This window comes from Canis lupus, chromosome 14 (assembly GCF_048164855.1).
Source record: "Canis lupus baileyi chromosome 14, mCanLup2.hap1, whole genome shotgun sequence".
Classification (NCBI taxonomy): domain Eukaryota; kingdom Metazoa; phylum Chordata; class Mammalia; order Carnivora; family Canidae; genus Canis; species Canis lupus.
In genome coordinates this window covers 37,716,391-37,729,742 of record NC_132851.1, presented here as the reverse complement: position 1 = coordinate 37,729,742, position 13,352 = coordinate 37,716,391, and the positions used below count along the sequence as shown (strand labels likewise).

The window sequence follows — 13,352 nt, the reverse complement described above, 5'->3', positions numbered from 1 at the left end:
GCTGGCTCCCTGCCTCGTCTCCAGGTCACCCTGGTCATCTGGTTCCCGGCTGGGCTGAAGGGAGCCTGGCTCTGCCCCCCTCCCTCCCTCACTGTGCTGGCAGGTGCACTCACAGTGCAGAGCAGATGCCGCAGTGCCTCCCCACTCTGATGGGCCAGGAGCTCCTCGCAAGCCCTCAACCTTGGTCAGAGGGCACAAGGACGCAGAGCCAGGCAGCCTGGGTTCAAGTCCCAGCTCGGTTACTTACCTGCCATATGACAGCAGGCCTGCCACCTGACATCTCTGCACTTCGGCTTCCTCTTCCAGCAGAAGTGCACCCAAGTGCCGTGTGCAGGGCTTGGTCAGTGCTCCGTCCCTTACAGTGCCATCCCCCATGGCCCGGGCTCTTGAGTCAAGCCAGGCCTGAACTTGTGCACCCATTTTACAGATGAGGAAACCAAGGCACAGAGCAGCAAAGAGACTCATTGGCAGCTGGGCCCAGCTGCATAATTTTTAGGCCAGCGTCAGACGAAGAAACGGGGATCCTGGTCCATCAATAAGCTCTTAGCGATTACAAAACAGCATTTGGCAGAGCATGAAACCAAACGTGGGGCCCTTTTGAGCAAGGTGCGCCATGTGCAGCCGGCAAGGAAGGGATGAAGCTGGGGCTTGAGCCCAAGGAGGCTGGCCCCCAGCTGTCCCCATTCCAGGACTCCTGGGTCCCCTCTAAAGGAGGCCGGTGGGCCCAGGAGCCACTTCCTCCAGGAACTGCAGGTAGCATGTAAGACAACCACAGAGAAGGCACAGCACAGAGACTTACCATGTGCCCTCTCCTCAGACCCTGGATGGTGGGGTGGCGGGGGGAACCTGCTGTCCCCTGCAGCCCATCCCCACTTGAGGCCTTCCCCCGCCCGACCCTCCTCATCTGGTCCCGGACAAGCTGGCCAGGCATTCCCTGGCACCTGCCGCTCCCAGGCTGGAAGGCCCTCCCCCATTCCGTGTGGAAACCCTGCAGGTCTGCCCCGGCTGGGAAGGTCAGTGCTGTGCTGAGGGCCACAGCTGGTCTCCCCAGGGTCACAGCCACTCACTGAGCACGGCCTGGCCTGGGTGCCCACGAGGCCTCTGTGCAACCCTTCCTCATGCTCCTCACTGCCCTGTCCCCCAGGCACAGATGTCTTGTCCACCGCACAGATAAGGACACGAAGGCTGAGAGGGGGTGGGGTCACCCAGGACACTGGGGATGTAGGATGGCCTAGAAGAAGCCTGAACCTCTTCTTTTTTTTTTTTTTTTAAAGATTTATTTATTTATTTTATGATAGACGTAGAGAGAGAGAAGCAGAGACACAGGAGGAGGGAGAAGCAGGCTCCATGCCGGGAGCCCGACGTGGGACTCGATCCCGGGACTCCAGGATCACGCTCTGGGCCAAAGGCAGGTGCTAAACTGCTGAGCCACCCAGGGCTCCCCACCTGAACCTCTTCTGAAGACACACAGTGGCCCCAGTGTCCACATGACCCAGGTAGTTGTATCACCCTAGGTGGACATACGACCCTAGGGCGCCCTATGACCAGGCAGCCATATGACACCAGGTGATTGTATCACTCCAAGAAGCCCTATGACCTTAAGAAGCCATATTGACCCCAAGAAGCCATATGACCCTGGTAAGCCGTATGACCTTGGGCAGCCATATAACTCCAGGTAACCAGATGACCCTGAGAAACCATACCTTAGAAAGCTGTATAACCCTGCATAGGCATATGACCCCGGGAAGCTGCACAACCTCGGGAAGCTGCATGACCTGGAACGTCTGTAGGAGCTCAGGTGGCTGCACGACCTGGACAGCTGTATGACCCTGCATGACAGTACGTCCCCAGGTATCTTTATGATTCTGGGTGCTGTATGACCCCAGACATCTCTATGGCTCTGGGTAGCCACAGACCCCTGAGAAGCTGTGGGACCCCAGGCACTTCTTTTTTTTTTTTTTTTTTGACCCCAGGCACTTCTACGCCCCACGCAGCCTGCTGCTCTCTTGCCAATTCCAGTGCCTGGAGGTCCTGTCATAGACTTGTCCCCCTGGAACTGAGGCTATTCTGAAGGCCATTCACTGCTCAGGACACCTGGGCAGGCCTGGTCCTATCAGGCCTCACGTCCCATCATGGGCACCTGGGGTGCTCGGCCTTGCTCTAAGGTCTGGGACCTATAGGACCCTGTGTCTCAGGAAGTCTGCACTCCACTCTGGGGGGCCCATCCTCTCCATTTTGCCTGGGGACTCACAGAGATGAGGTATTTCCCCCAAGGTCACACTGCGGGAAGTGGCAGGGCTGGAAATCTGTCCCTGGGCTCTCTGCTCTCTCCATCACACCTAAACTCTCAAGAAAGTGGGGAGCAGGGAAGGAGGGCGCCGTCAGGTAGACCGGGAGAACTAGTGGAATCAGGCCCGGCTCAGAATACCTGCTGATAACTGAGCATGCTAATTGAAATACTGGGTTTTGCAAGAGTTTGTTTTAGAAAGTGTTATTGCTCAGGGGCGCCTGGGCAGCACAGTCGGTTAAGCATCCAACTCTTGGTTTCCAGGTCGTGATCTCAGGGTCATAAGATTGAGCCCCACGCTGAGCCCCTTGGGCTCTGCACCCAGGGCAGAGTCTGCTTCAGACTCTCCTCTCCCTCTGCCCCCCACCCCAAGCAATGCTCTCTTTCTCTCTATGAAATAAATTTTTTTATAAAAAATTATTTATTTATTTATTTATTTCAGAGAGAGAGAGAACAAGCATGAGCAGGGGGAGGGGTAGAGGGAGAAGCAGGCTCCCTGCAGAGCAGGGAGCCCAACGTGGGGCTCCATCCCGGGACCCTGAAATCCTGACCTGAGCTGAAGGCAGACGCTTCACCGACTGAGCCACCCAGGTGCCTGTCACATAAATAAATCTTAAAAAAAAAAAAAAAAAAAAAAAAGTGTTATTGCTTAAAAAGGAAGGAGAGCTTTGCAAAGGATGGGAGGAAGCATCCCCTGAGGACCGCGGTCTTGGCTTCTACACTCGCTTCTGTCTGCAGGCTGCACTGGCCTCACCCCCGGGGGTACACACTGCAGCCTCAGTGGAGGGCTCAGGTCAGATCTCTGAAGGGACCAGTGAGGCCTAGGAGGGGCCCGGTGCACAGTAGGCCCTCGGTGATGAGCCAGGTTGCTGTTGGTAAAAACAGTGAAGCTGAGTGGTCCCAGGTAGCTGAGTTCCACACAGGCCACCCCCTGCCCTGTCCAGCCCTGGGAACTTGAAGGTCACTGTTTATCAGCCACTTAGATGGCACTCACTGGCCTCTACAGATGCGAACTCATCCATTTCCAGTAACAGCCCAGTGAGGCAGGTGCTCTCCCTCTGTCCTTCAGGGGGCTAAGGACACCCAGGTCCAGTGAGCCGAGGTGACCCGTCCAAGGTCACCAGGCTGGTGAGTGGCAGGGCCAGGATGTCAGCCCAGGCAGGCAAGGGCATGTCTGTGCTCACAACTTCCACCCTCTCCAGGTAAGGTCCATTCCACTTCGTAGGCTGAGGCTTATTTACAGCGAGGTCAAAGTTCAAACCCAGGCCCTGTGACCCCCGGCCCCAAACCTTTCTGCTGATTCCCTTCCATTTCCCCAACCCTGACCTGCCCCAAATCCTGCCCTCCCAGGCCAGCACTCCTGTCCTCTCTGCCTCCCGGTGCCAGGGTCCGGGGTGCCAAAGGTTACAGGGGCCTCGTGCCTTCTGCAGGTGTCCTCAATCTGGTGGGGTCACACGATGACCACGAAAGCTCTGGAGCCATAGAGGCGTGGGACTGCGGGGAACCCCTAGAGCGCTGGGTCCGGCGTCCAGCAAGTGCCTGGCCAAGGTGGCTTCACATGGTTTCAGGATTCTGTGGACGCTGCAGTGGTTCTCCAGGGGCCCTCGTTAAGAGGTGCCTTTTCTCTCTTTCTGTCCCCGCTACCTGCAAACGTGTCTGCAGCCCCACTGTGGGCTGCCCTGGGACACAGCAATGGACCTGACCTGGTGCCAGCCCCGTGGGCAGGGCTTGCAGACCACCAGAGGGACAGACGTGCCCAATTACAGTCGGGAATGAGCTATGAAGGGGCAGAGTGCCTCAGAGCTCCTGGGAACGAGCCACTCACTCCTGTAAGGCGGGCTTCCTGGAGGGGGAAAATCCTGGCAAGTCTCTGAAAATGGTCAAGGTTACCATTTTATCAGTTCTTAGGCCCCGGGGGTCCATGGTTGAGAAGGACACAACTCTGCTCCAAGGGACCCCAGGTGAGGTAGGGACAAGACAAGGTCGCAGAAGGGATGGAGATGTCATGCCCTGGCTTCTGGCTTCCCTCGAGTGTCCCAGGGGTCACTGTGCTGACAAATGAGGATGCAGGATGGGCTCCATAATTTGTTAGAAATTAAGAATTTTTATTTTTTTAAAGATTTTATTTATTTATTTATGATAGACACAGAAAGAGGCAGGCAGAGACATAGGCAGAGGGAGAAGCAGGCTCCATGCAGGGAGCCCAACGTGGGACTCCATCCTGGGTCTCCAGGATCACGCCCTGGGCTGAAGGCAGATGCTCAACCGCTGAGCCACCCAGGCATCCCAGAAATTAAGAATTTTTAAAGGGATACCCTGGTGGCTTAGTGGTTGAGCATCTGCGCCTTTGGCTCAGGGCATGATCCCGGGGTCCTGGGATCGAGTCCCACATCGGGGTCCCCACAGGGAGCCTGCTTCTCCCTCTGCCTGTGTCTCTGTCTCTCTGTGTCTCTCATGAATATAAATAAATACAATCTTTAAAAAAATGAAAATTAAAAAAAAAGATTTATGTATTTTTTTTCAGAGAGAGAGAGAGGTAGAGAGAGAGAGAGAGTGTACTTGAGCGGCGGGGGGGTGGTTGGGCAGAGGGAGAAGGGAAGCAGACTCTCCACTGAGCAGGAGCCCACACATGGGGGGGGGTCCATCCCCCAGATCATGACCTGAGCGGAAACCAAGAGTCGGATGCTCAACGGACTGAGCCACCCAGGCACCCCAGAAATTAAGAATTTAAAGACAGGACAGCCTGGGTGGCTCAGCAGTTCCGTGCCGCCTTCAGCCCGGGGCGTGACCCTGGAGACCCAGGATCGAGTCCCACATCGGGCTCCCTGCATGGAGCCTGCTTCTCCCTCTGCCTGTGTCTCTGCCTCTCTCTCTCTCTGTCTCTCATAAATAAATAAAATCTTAAAAAAAAAAAAAAAAAGAATTTAAAGACAGTCACAGCAGAGCTTTCAACCAGTCACAGAGTGCTTCTGAGGTTGCACACCTGTGACAGGTACGGGCCCAGGCACGCCCTGCTCTGGAGCCAGGCCAGAGTCCAGGTCTTTCTGAGTCTGGGGCAAGGGGGCTTCCTACAGGTCAAGCTCTGTCCTCACAGGATTGGGGGGGGGGGGTGTCTGTGGTTAAGGAGGGAGTGAGGAGAAGCTGTAGGGCTTTGCAGCCCGTCCCTCCTCCCCCAACCCCTGGCGGTTGGAGGGAAGTGGGCACGAGCTACAGACATATTTTACCCTCAGGCTGCTGTGGCAAGACTACGCAGACCAGGCAGCTCAAACATCTGACACTTAGTTCTCACACTTCTGGATGCTGGGAAATCCTAGATCAGGGTGCCCGCGTGCTTGGGTCCTGGGGACGGCCTCCTCATCCGGCCTTCCTTGGTGCAGGTACACAAAAGGATAGGAAAGGAGCTTTCTTTTGTCTCTACTTCTTTTAAAGATTTATTAATTTATTCACAAGAGACACAGAGACACAGGCAGAGGGAGAAGCAGGCTCCATGCAGGGAGCCCGATGCTGGACTCGATCCCGGGACCCCAGGATGACGCCCTGAACTGAAGGCAGACACTCAACCGCTGGGCCACCCAGGTGTCCCTCTCTTGTCTCTTCTTATAAGGGCCCTAATCCATCAGTAGGATTCCAGCCTCATAATCTAATAACTCCCTAAAGGTCCCCACCTCCAAATGTCAGCTCCTGACATTTGGGTGAGAGCTTCTCCATGAGTTTTAGGGGAACACAAACACGCCTTCTACAACCGACACCCTTCTTGGTAGTGGCAGCGGGACAAGGGCCCCAGCTGGTGAGGCCAGGAGGGATCTCTGGCAGAGTGGCCCTGCCCCACCCACCCTCATGCACACGTGCACGCGTGCGAGCACACAGGCATACATACCTGCGCACGCACATGTGTGGTGACCTTGCTCTCTGCCCATTCTCTGTGTCAACCTCCAGATTGTAGAAGTAAATTAATCTGATGTTTAAATTTTATTCACATGAAAGCTTGTGCAGACACCTGTGTACACGCATTCGTTTGCTTTTTCAGAAACATTGACCTCCGAGGAGCAGATCCTGTGCTGGGCTTCCCGGCAGCAGCCACCAGCAAGCATTCCTTTATCATCTGTGCTTCCCGTTCTGCTGTAAGGATCCCTGAGATGGGAGGGCGGATGCTCTAGTCCCAGCATCTGGCAGGGCACATGGCACACAGTAGGCACTCGGTAGTCGGTTGCTGAATGAACGAAAATAAAGTAGATTTGGTAAGTAGCAGCATTTGATGTGTAGGGAATAATTAAAGTTATTAAGTCCTTACTCTGTACTCCTTACTGTACCAAGTTTTTAAAAAACGAGTCATTTAATCCCCATGACAACCTGGTGACCTAGGTGTTATTAGAAGGCTCATTTACAAATGAAGGCTCTGACAGATTAAAAAAGGTGCCCAACGTCACAGCATCTCTGGGATTGTCTCTGCCTCCATCCTCTGGCCATAGGAGCCAAAAACGCAACAGAGGAGGTAGATAGTTATGAGGCACACACCACGTCTCGGGGACCACGCTGGGCTCCTTATGCACAGCCACTGATGTTCTTATTAACCCCTCGCTGAAGTATGACATGCACACCCATGTAACCAGCCCCCACATGAAGAAATGGCATCTTAAGCACCCAGACACTCTTGGCTTCCTCTTCCTGGCTCTGGCATGTCTCCCTTTAATGTTAACCACTATCCTGACTTCTATATGAACATCTACCACTTTACATACATGGAACCCTATATGCTTTGGGGTCTGGCTTTTCTTTCTTCAAAATCATGGGTGAGAGTCCTCCGTGCTGTATGCGGGTGTAGATTAGCCACAGCCATGTGGTCCTTCACTGCACCAACAGGAGAACGCAGTCCAGATATCTGTTCTATGGTCGATGGCCATTTGGGTCCCAGCCCACGTTGGGTTATTACCAACAGTGCTGCTGAGAACAGAAGGAGGATCACACAGGTACCCATCTCGGAAGGGGCACTGCGAGGTCCCGGGGTTTGCACATCCTCGGGAGCGCTTGTGCACAGACTTCAGCAGAGGCATCATCCTGCACCCCCACCAGCGGTGTGAGAGAGTTCCAGTTGCTCCACTTCCTCACCAACACTTGATATCGTCGGATTTTCCCATCCTGAGTGTTCTGGAAGGTGTGCGGTGCACCCTATCCCTCTAGATCCCTCCAGAGGCCCCTGGGGACGGATCCGTGCGTTGCTCTCAGAGGCGCGGTGGTTCGTTCGCAGCCGCTTGCACCCTGGCGAGGAGGGCACTGGGCTGAGGCCCATAAGATCGTCTGTCTGTGCGGGTCAGGCTGCCTCCCTCGACCTCGTCTCCCCGCCTCCGGGGTGGGGGTGGGGGTGGGGGTGGGGGCGGGGCCCATCCTTGGGCCTGTAGCCATCGCGCACGAGGAGCCCTGCGGGATCGGTGTCCCGGGCTGGCCTGGGTCCTGCCCCACTCCCTAGAGGGGGCGCAGGGGGCGCGGGATGGGGTGCGGGGGGACGGCCCACCGCCTGGCAGGGGTTCCAGGACCGAGACCCGCCGCGGGAGGCCGGGAAGGCGTCCTCCGCAGCACCTGGGGGCGGACCCCCGCCCCCCATCCGGCTCGGAGCGGGCGGGGAGGAGCGAGCTCCGGGCGGGGCGAGGCTGCCGGGGGCCGTCGGCGGGGAGGTGAGCGGGGGAGGGGCGCGGGCGGCGGCGCGGGGAGCCGGGGCTGGGGGCGCGCGGACGCCCCTCCCCCGAGCAGGGAGGCGGGACGCGGCGGGGGGCGGGGCCGAGGGCGGGGCCCGGGCCGGCGGGGGGCGGGGCCGCGCGGTGGGCGGGGCGCGCGGCGGCCAATGGGCGCGCGCGCGGCCGGCCCCGCCCCCGCCTCCCGCGGCGGCTGCTGCATAGTCATGAGCGCAGGCCGGCGCTGCGTCAGCGGAAGCGGCGCGCGGCGGCTGTTTCCGACCCGATAAAGCGGCGTTGTCCCCGCGCGCCGGCCGCAGCCTCGCAGCGCCCCGTCCGCGCCCGCGTCGCCCGCTCCCTGCCCGCCCGGCCGGCCGGCCGACCGCAGCCGCCGCCGGGCCCCGCCGCCGCCCCGCCGCCCCGCCGCCGCCCCCGCGCCCGGGGCCCCGCGCCCCCGCCGCCTCCGCCCGGCCCGGCCCGGCCGCCCCGCCGCGCCGCCGCCCCCGCGGCCCCGGCCGGAGGAGACAGGTGAGCGGCCGCCTCGCCCGCCCGCCCGGGCCCCACCTGGGCGCCCGCACCTGCCGCCTCCCGCCCCCGCCCCCGCCCCCGCGCGGCCCGGCCTCCGGCTCCCCGGCCGCCCGCTCCGCGCCCGCCCGCCGGCACCTCGTCCCCGGGGAGGGACCCCCCTCCTCCTGCCCTTCCTCCTCCTCCTCCTCCTCTTCCCCACCCGCCGGGCCCCCCCCTCCCCGGGCTGCACCTGCCGGAGCCTCCCGGCACCCCCCCCCCCGTCCCCGCTCGCTCACGCTTCTCTGCCCGGAGGGGAGCCTCGCGCCCTTGCCCCGGCCCTGCCCCCGCCCCCGCCCCCGCCCCGCCGGCCTAACCTCCATCCATCCATCCATCCGTCTCCCGACTTCTGAGAGTCCAGCCCGGCCCCCTCTGTCTCGGCCTGCCCCCCTGCGCCCCCCTGCACACGCACACCCTCAGCACGCCCATCCAGTACTGCACACCTCGGCTCCGAGCTGCCCCCCCGGGCCGTGCCTGTCTTACGGGCATGGCCCCCAGTCCGTCCCTGTGAAGGCACCTTGAGCCCCCGTGGCCAGGCTGGTGCCCGGAGGACACGGGCCAGTGCATCCGTGCATCCAGGTTGGAGCCCCTGCCCTGCACCTTTCTCTGCATCTCAGCCCCGTTTTCCCTTTAGCCGCCCCCCCCCCCCCCCCAGCAGAGCAGCTCCTCCTCCTCCTGGAGTTCTCGAATTTAACCCATTCCTCCCTAAGGTGTGTTGCTCTTGACCGGGTTATTGGGGAGCACTTTGGCCTTTCCGAGGGAGACCTATCAGAATATGGGGGGCGGGCGGGTGGTTTGGAAAAAGCCCAGCCCTCTCGTGAGATTATCTGTAAAGATTCTAGAAAGTGGTGGGGTGCGGGGGGAGGGGCAAGGTTGCTAGGGAGAAGTAGGAAGGGGCCCTGGATCTCCTGGGGAGAGTGTTTTGTTTTTACAACGGGGGCGCTGATGGGTCAGACCAGCCACCCAGCCCCTTCGGATACCTTCGCCAACTCCTGCAAAAGGGGCCTTGGTGCTTGTGGTTATTGGGGCGTCTCCTGGCCCTAGGCTCTGGGAAGGGAGGAGGGTTTGGAGGATGAGTGACTGAAGCAGTTGTTGTGGGGTCAAATGATTGTGAGAATCGAAGCCTGTTTCTGCTGGAGAAACCCAGGTCGGATCTTGCCAGGGGTATGTGTATGTGCCCCGCACTTTCCTTCTCTACGACCATCTCACTCCCCGGCCACGGACAGACAGACAGGTAGGGCGTGGGTCAATCTGTCCTCTCTATCATTTTGTGCTTGGAGAGAAAAGGGAAGAAAATGAAAAGCCGGAAGGATCGGTTTATTGATTAAGAGGTGTAGTAAGTGGTTGGGTATCAGAAACTGTAATCCCTGACCTCCTTTAAAAAAATATGAGTAATTTCCTTGCTCTTCTAGATCCGAATTAAGTATGAAAAGAGTTTATTTTAGGCTTGGGGAGGAGATTTTTGCAGAATCCGCCTGAAGTTGAGTAGTGGCAGCGTCTGTAGCCTGGAGCTCTGCAGGCCCCAGGTGGAAAGACCCAGGCTTGATCAAGATCTCAAGTGCTCTCGGGTGAGAGGGTGGGGAAATAGATTGTCTTAAAAATCAGGAATTTCAGTCGCTTGCAGGCTAATTGTTTTTATGGGCAGCAGCTGTAAAGGAAAGGCGTGGATCTTTTGAGATGCATTTGGAATGCATATTAGGTATTTAGTGGTGCTTTTTCGTGGCCTGGGTGCCCCCCAGGGGAGGCTGCCCACCCGCTCGGTGGGGGTGGTGGGGGTGGTGGTGGCGAGCGTAGTGCCTGCTTCCGTTGCAGACCAGAGTGTTGCAGCCTTGGCCCCTGTCGCATCGTGGGGAAAGCGGAGCAGAGATTGGACTGGGTGAGCTCCAAGGTGGCTTGCAGCTTTCAACATCCTGGGGCTCTTTCTGTTCTTCAACTTTGCTTATTGGAGAGGAGGGGAGCTGGGAAGGGGCGGGAGGAGCCTGGGAAAGGGGCCCTGCCCTCTTCGAGTCCGGAGATCCCTCCCTGCAGGTCTGCAGGGGAGGAGGGGCTGCGGCAGCGGCAGCTCCCCCATCCCCGGTGGAGGAAAGGAGTCCAGGAAGGTATTTTGGTCAGCGATTAGGCTGCTTGATGCCGGACTGGTTTTATCTGTGTTGTCAGAGGGATGGCGGGGAGAAGCGCGGGGGGCTGCGCCGGGGTCTGGGCTCTGCTGTTTCTCCCCGTCTCCGGGGTCCCTGTTCGTCCCTGTCCCCCATCTGCACCCTGTGCCCCGTCTCCCGTCTGCTCGGCCCTCAAGCCCCTGGAGCCCAGCCCCCGCGGAGCCGTTAGGGGTGCTTCTCGCGGCCTGGCGCGGGGTGAGGTGGCTGGCGAGCGCCGTAGGTGGCAGACAACCCCAAATTGCCGGTGCCCTCCTCGGGAACACCCCTGGCAGAGCCCCGTCTGTGATTTGTGGAGCTGGAATGCGCTGGAAGCCGTGTTCCCGGGGAGGGTGCTGCTCCGCGGCTGTAGCCTCTGGCTCCCCAGATTTCTGTCACAACACACTTGTGTTGATGAAGGTGCATTCAGTGAAGCCCCATTAGGAGGGCTGCCTCCGCTCCGAGCCAGGAAACCTGAGAGCGTTTCGCTTTGCGGAGTGGAAATCTGACCAGAGGGAAAACGCCGCCCAGATGCAGAGCAGCCACATGGAAAGGAGGGGGTGGGAGAGGACCCCGGAGCCCCAGCAGCCAGTGTCCGCCCGGGGGGGGGGGGGGGGGGTCGCTCACCGGCCGAGGCCTGGCCCGTCGCACCTCCCCCACGGGCGCCCACACAAGGCCCCCTTGTTTAGATTAGCTTAATCACCCCACCAAAATCAATGAACAAGGATCTTTTTAAACGTGGAACTTTCAAAATGTGCTTCGAGTGGCTTTTTTTTTTTTTTTTTTTTTTCATTAAAGGTATCAAATGCTAAGCCTTTGTGAAATACGGCACTTGGAGGGAACTGGGGGATTGTGGATCTTTTCACTGTGTGCGCGCAAAGGAAGCTTCCCGGCCCTAAATCAGGAGGAGGCTTGCCAAAAGTCCGACTTGACCAGTGTGCACGAGAGAGAGTTCCTTCCAACCCGCTGCCGGTGGGGTAGCGGTGACACTGGAAACATTTAGAGGGGGCCTAACGGCATCTGTGAGCCTCCTTCCCTGGCAAGTGACTTTTAGAGGAGACATTTTAAGAAGATTAAAACGTCCACAGACTTCGAGGGCAACAGCGTAATCCACTTAGTGTTTTCATGTCACGAATGGAGCTCCTTTGAAGCCCGGCGTTCCTGCAGGGGCCCTCGACTGCAGCCCGGGACGGGGGGACTGGGGGACCGGTGGCGTGGGGACTGGGGGACCGGTGGCATTCCCACCTTCGCCGGTGGGCAGGCAGCGTGAGGGAGGCTGTGGGAAAGGACACAGACCCACGGAGTTGGGACGGGGGGGGGGGGGGGCTCAGCTCTGTTGTGCTGATTTGGGGCCTCAGGTGAGCGGTGGACTCTAGGGGACCCCCAGGAGGGTGCGCCTTGGGCTAGGCCTGGGGGTGCCGCTCCCCTCCCCAGGTGGGGTGCCGCCACCCCTGCCACTGGAGGGGTTTGCAGAGCCCTTTCTAGTTACCGAGAGCAGCGCTCCCTTGCCCTCCCACCTCTGCTTGGCCCGAAGCCCAGGTGAGGGAAGCATTGTTCAGACCGAGGTCGTTGGGGTTTTCATCCTCCCAAACCTGTTGAAGGATTTTGCTGGCGGGAGAGGAAAACTGCATTCCTGAACCCGTGCCCGGGGGGTGCTTGCTTTTGCTGCATTCAAAAAAGTACCTCCTGACCTGGGGTTCCGCGGTGTGGCTGTTTCTCCGCGGTTTTGCTTTTGAGGGGGGGTTGCTTGAGGGTCTCTCCCCGGGGTTCTGCCTCTGAATCTGGAGCCAGATGAATTGGCCACCAAATGCTTCCCATTGTAAAGACAGGATACGGAGCAGACCCTCAGACCAGCCGACCAGGAGGAGGAGCTGGGACAGCGTGGTTTATGTGGTCCAGATGTGTAGTGGTCACTGTACTCGACATAAAATCTTATCTCCGTTTTGAGCGATTGGTTGGACATTGCAAGGCCAGAAAGCAGCAAATACTCTGCCTCTCGTTGCCAACATTTTAGTCATCGTTGTAGGAAAATCTATTTATCCAAAAGAGTATGATTTTTGCTTTAAAATGGGAAGGAAATATTTTTCCACCAATTATTTTGAGGGAGGGGTTTTGCTGGTTTCACACCAAGAGTCTTGATCCAGGGTTCACTGGACATAATAAGGCGGGGGGCGGGGAGCACATTCTTCATCGCGACTGGTTAGATGACGGGTCTTTGAGAGTTTTATTGCCGAGATCTTCAGGCGTTTCTGCTCATGTTCTGTAAAATGACTCTGGAAACTGGGTGCATTTCTAAGTGGACATTGAGCTTATTGCTGATTTTAAGTAGCTGAGAATTGGATGTAATTTCTGGTGTAGTGTACACGTGGACATAGACGTTCACAATCAGACCGCTCTTGTAAAGGATCCAGTTCGAGTAAGTACACTACTGATTCGATAATCCACTAATCACCCTTTGAAAAATGAGCATGTTAACGGTTGTAACATGTGCATCTTTTTTTTTTTTTTCCTTCAACTTGTATCGCTCCATTTTCCCCTCTTGGACTTTTAGCCTAATATCACACGCCTTTACACGTCAGAGTCTTGCATTGATCTTCACACTCGTGACACAAGTGTGTATAAATCGGAGTTTAAGCCGTTTCTGTGGTCATAAGGCTGGCTGTGTTAACCCCATCCAGAAGCACTTTGTGTCATTGTAATTAT

General features: G+C 57.9%; 1 protein-coding gene across 8 annotated transcripts in view; it reads left to right on the top strand.

The window, feature by feature from the left end:
• The first annotated feature begins 7,481 nt into the window (after positions 1-7,481).
• The window catches only part of SLC45A4 (solute carrier family 45 member 4), an 82,278-nt gene continuing 76,407 nt past the window's right edge, over positions 7,482-13,352 (top strand). For 2 of the 8 annotated variants that reach the window (XR_012006929.1, XM_072774671.1), the window contains exon 1: positions 9,612-9,751. Coding sequence is in view for 1 of the 8 variants with exons in the window: in XM_072774682.1 (XP_072630783.1) it covers positions 9,622-9,751 (130 nt within the window). In the remaining 7 variants the exon portion in view is untranslated. Of the gene's footprint in view, positions 7,595-8,418; positions 8,482-9,414; positions 9,752-10,591; positions 10,617-13,352 lie in introns of those variants that run through there. The other 6 variants (XM_072774674.1, XM_072774675.1, XM_072774673.1 and 3 more) reach the window with 6 other exon arrangements.